General features: G+C 31.7%; 1 protein-coding gene across 12 annotated transcripts in view; it reads right to left on the reverse strand.

Moving 5' to 3' along the window:
- Window positions 1-4,859, reverse strand: part of LOC102681456 (pleckstrin homology domain-containing family G member 5-like) — an 89,200-nt gene that overhangs the window by 20,964 nt on the left and 63,377 nt on the right. For all 12 annotated transcript variants that reach the window (XM_031510306.1, XM_031510300.1, XM_031510307.1 and 9 more), the window contains exon 7: window positions 3,940-4,179. In XM_031510306.1, the coding sequence (XP_031366166.1) occupies window positions 3,940-4,179 (240 nt within the window). The remainder of the gene's footprint in view (window positions 1-3,939; window positions 4,180-4,859) is intronic.

Raw genomic sequence — 4,859 nt, forward strand, 5'->3', positions numbered from 1 at the left:
AAACGATTTTTAAAACAAACTTTTTCCTTTAAAATCTTTTCTCGCTTCTTCCGTTATATTGGACTCGTTTAATGTAATTATTCTTCCAAGGATATTAATTAGATTATTATCATCATGATATTATGGATGTTTCGTTTAAGTAGTTAACGATATAAGCGGAAAAAATTTGTGACAAGGACAAGTTTTGATATCAGATTGTTTCGTTTCTGTTCTTTCGCAAGGATATTACAAAAATTGCAACAAATTTGAAATCTTTTTTGAAATATAAAAGTTTGTTTTCCATTTATTCCTTTCCTTTGACGGAGTCAATTTCAAACGAATATTTCGATATTAATCCGATTTCTTGATTAAAGTTCTTGAAAATTAGACAGATATTTCATCCTCGTCGCAATTCACGTTTCATTTTTCACATTCGACAATTAATTATTTACATCAAATCAAATATTTCTTCCCAGACAAAGAATCTCTCCACGAACGAAAATCCAAAATTTAATCAATCAAATATCCCTTCTCTCCCCCCAAAAATTCGAAGAAATGAAGTATCAAGTTTCGCAGAACATCGGTCAACTTTTAAGTCGAACGATGTTCAAACTAAACTCCCTCCAAGTCGAGTCGAGGAAAGGGGGAGGGGTCTAGTTCGTCGCCAATGTCCTCAACCTTGGTCGGTTCAGAAAGGATTACAGAGAAAGAAGCTTCTGGGGACACGCCGGCCGAGTGGCAGGTGTTTGACGAGGATAGGCCGCTTAGCAATTCAAATGACAGGAGGGTGGCAGCTAGAGTCTGGCCTGCGTCGCGTTCGTTAACCGGCGATGGAAATAAGACGATAAAATGTCTGGGAAGGCGTTTCGTGCGTCGCGTAATGCCGACGATTACGAGCCATTTACGCTCCCGACGATTCTCGTTTCGGTGGTGGGTTGGAATTAATTTTCAACCGCCACCCTCTTATTCCTTAATTTTTCTCCCTCTCGCGTTACTCGAAGGGCAACCACCGCGTAATTTCATTCACCTCCGCCTGAGAACCGTCTTCTCCCGGCTTTCCATTTTCTCCCCATTCGTCCTTTGTGCTCGCAGCGAGACTCCTTCTTTTTTTTCCCTTTTTTTCTTTTTTTCGTCTCGTCCGTCCTTCGATTTTCGGGGCTCGTTTTCAATTTATCCCACCCTGATCTGAATTCTTTGGGCGTTACGCGATATTGGGTGTACGGTTAATCGCGTGATTCGATGGTAGTGAGAGTGGATTATTGTCAGATCGAATTTTTGGAGAATTATAATAGAATATTAGAATATATTACTATTAGTATCGTTATTAATAAATTACTATATAGATTTTTTTTCTCTGAGCCTTTATGATTTCATTTTTCTAAAATGAACGAAGATTGTATGTATATTGATATTTTGTTATTTGTATCTTTTTGGAAATTCCATTTTTAACTTTCTATAATTTTCTAAATATTCAAGATGGTTTTTAAGAAACCTGAAAAATCGAATTTTTAATATTATTAATTAAAAAGTGCGAAATTAAAAAAAAAATCCGTGGATTTATCAAATTTTAAGCATTATAATTGCACATGCAAAAAAGAACTTTTATAATTTAATAAATAATATTTAATATTTAATATTGAATTAAAATAATAATATTGTTAGAATAATATTTGATAAAAAAATATTTGTAAATAGATTCTCCCGTGGTTTCATATTTTTGACGAATAAGAACAAATATTTGTGGAATTAAATAATTGTTATTAAATCGTAATTAAATATTTATGTTTTATAATCGATATTATTTCAATGTTGGACCAATGTAAATATAACGAAATGCAAATTTATCCGTTATTCATGAATATATATTGAATTTGTAAAATATTATATATATTTCAATAGAAATGAATACATTTTTCATTCGTAAAATTTAGTTTATCAATTTTGAACACCGTCATCGAAAAATTCTTAAAATTAATGTAATTTTATAATACATATTAAACGTATTAAATTACCTTTTTCTCTGCCTCAATTTATCGAGTATAAATTATCCAATGATTTAAATATTTATATATATTTAAATTATTTATTTATATTATAATATTAATTCCAACTTGTAATATCAAACATATCAAATTACTTCAAAATTATTTACTCCTTTTGTTTCAATGTTTTATCAGGCATAATCAGTTTATTCGCAATTTAATTAAAATTTTTTTTAATCAAAGTTGTTTATAATACAAATTAGAATCTTATTGAGAAGAAATATAAATGAAAGACTGAATTAATCATACTCATCATGCATGATACTTCATTTACAAATTCAATTCGTTCTCTTACAAAGAGAACACATCCATCGTATTTTCCTTATATTTCACAATTTTATATTATCCTTTTATTACAATTATCGTATCCCATTAATAAAGTTCTCGATTTAAATAAAGTCAAATATACTTATAATGATCACAGAAGTCGATAATGATCTCTGATATTTCGCTCTGGATAACAAGATCTTTCGTCATTGCATCTTATAAAGATGAAGTCGAAATCCAGCGGAAATATCGGTAAGAGATCGAAATCTTTGAGAGATCAAGGTGCTTTCATTCTTCTCCTTTCACGCTCTATATTTCATCGCCGATAAATCCTCAACAATAAAATATTCAAACTGTTTCTATTCAACGATTTGTTTCGCGATTTTCATCGAACAATGAGATTTCTCTTATCGTCGTGAAAAAGAAAAAAAGAAAAAAAAGAAGAAGAAAAATTTTAAACGATGCTATGTTCTTAAGCAGATAGATAAAAAAAGTAACTATATCGGTTTCAAAACTCTTTAACAAGATCTTCTGATCTTCCCCGAACTTTCATTTGGCGAACTACTTTGGCTTGGTAAGTAGTAAATGTATTCTTACAGTCAGCCACCAAGATTAATTTCTTCATGTCTGGCATGTACAGAATTGTTTGCTGTTATTGATCGGCCCGAAAAACAACATCGTAAAGATTACGTAAGCTTGGTAAAATTAGGCCACGTTTTAATTGTTACTTCACTTGCATCGAAACATATGCATTTTACGTTTTTTCCACGTTTTGCGTGGATATCCTATGTGCATGATACAAATTTACGTTCGTATAAATCTTTGATTAATAAAAATATTCATTTGATGCGATATACGAACGTTATGTATTTTATGTATTTTAATAACATAAATTCCTAGCATACTTTGTTTTTAATCCAAGGTTAATAGCTTTTTGTGTTTAAGGGGTAAATCCACGTCATTAAATATTTGTAACTTTCTATTGTGCAGATGTGGTATCCATATAATGTATTGGATATATTATGTATAAGAGGTGTACATGTTTTATGATCGTTAAGGGTAGATTATTTGGTTCCTCGAATTCAAAACTTCAAATAAATATCAACGATACCTTAATTAAAAATCGATATATATATATATATATATATATATATATATTTATATATAATATAAATTTTACAATGAAAGTGCAATTATGTATTTTTGATGATTACAAAATTTGATTTAAAATTTATACGCATTAAATAATAAATAACCGGTATAAATTGATTTTCCATAGTCTCATTTTCTATTCTCTATGTTTCTTTTAAGTCGATAAAAATTTTAAAATTGAAATCAACTTTTATTTTATTAATTTATTCATCATTAAAATATTTTAAACTCGCCCAACTTGTGCAAAATAAAAGAGACATTAAAACTACGAAAATATTCGTGCATTTGGATAAAATAAAAAATTTGAATAAAAATTTACAAAGATGCAAATGAAATGTAGAAAGACAAGAGTATTTAAAACGGAGTATGTACGATAGTATTCAAAATTCTTTCTCTTTTATTTCACTTGCGCAGTTGAATTTGCATAAATATCCTCGTCGTATGACATAACGAATATACATACATACATATATATATTTAATCTGAAAGATGTACCAACCTGTGACCGAGACAGTTTGTGCCTGCGATTCTGACGCGACCCCTCGACGGAAGGCGCAGTGGGCGCAAGGAAACGAGGATTACTCTCCACATTTTGGGGGTGTTGCAATTGTTGAGGTTGATAATGGTGGTGAAGGTGATGGGATTGCTGTTGCGAGGGACCACCCCCCAGATGGTGCTCCCCCGTATCCAGCATCTTGCTGCCCAGAGCGTCCAGCTGGGTCAACGACCTCGAACGCACCTGAAACCCATTAATTCTTTCGGTTATTATTGGAAAAAACTTTCCGTTTTTATCCTACCCTCTTTCGATTATTCTTATAAGCAACAATATATAATTGATTCGTTTTCTCTAATACGAGAAAACGAGGATCACTTTTACTTTACTTTTGGGAATAGCGTTTCTCATAATTCTTTATTCCAAATGATTGAATTCCCAGTACTAATAATTAATCTCAAGCAAAACACGTCAATCTAAATCATTCGAAAAGATGGTTAAGTCTCAATCTCCTCGACGACTCTTAAAAATAATCATCTACAATATTCACGTTTTTTATCTTCCAATCTCTTAATATCTTAATATCTTTCACGACACGGATAAATTGGATCACGTATCTCGGATGTTTCGTATTCTCACATTGCGAGTTTTCTCCTGGAGACTCTTCTACACTCGAGTCCATCGATTTATACAACTTTGCATTGTTAATCGCCCGCCATGTTACTTTCTAATTTCTCCTATCTCTCGTATGGAAAAAAAATCAACCGCTGTTGACCCGTTGAAGAGTAACGAGGCAAAAGTGGAACGCGTAGGGAGCGTTCGAGTCGAGTTTGAAGTGGTATAGAGTTTGAGTATGGGTCGTATGTGACCCTTGCGAACGGAAACAGGAAGAACGATATTCTTGTATATATATAAGATATATATAT

Source organism: Apis dorsata, unplaced genomic scaffold (assembly GCF_000469605.1).
Source record: "Apis dorsata unplaced genomic scaffold, Apis dorsata 1.3 scaffold_220, whole genome shotgun sequence".
NCBI classification, from domain to species: domain Eukaryota; kingdom Metazoa; phylum Arthropoda; class Insecta; order Hymenoptera; family Apidae; genus Apis; species Apis dorsata.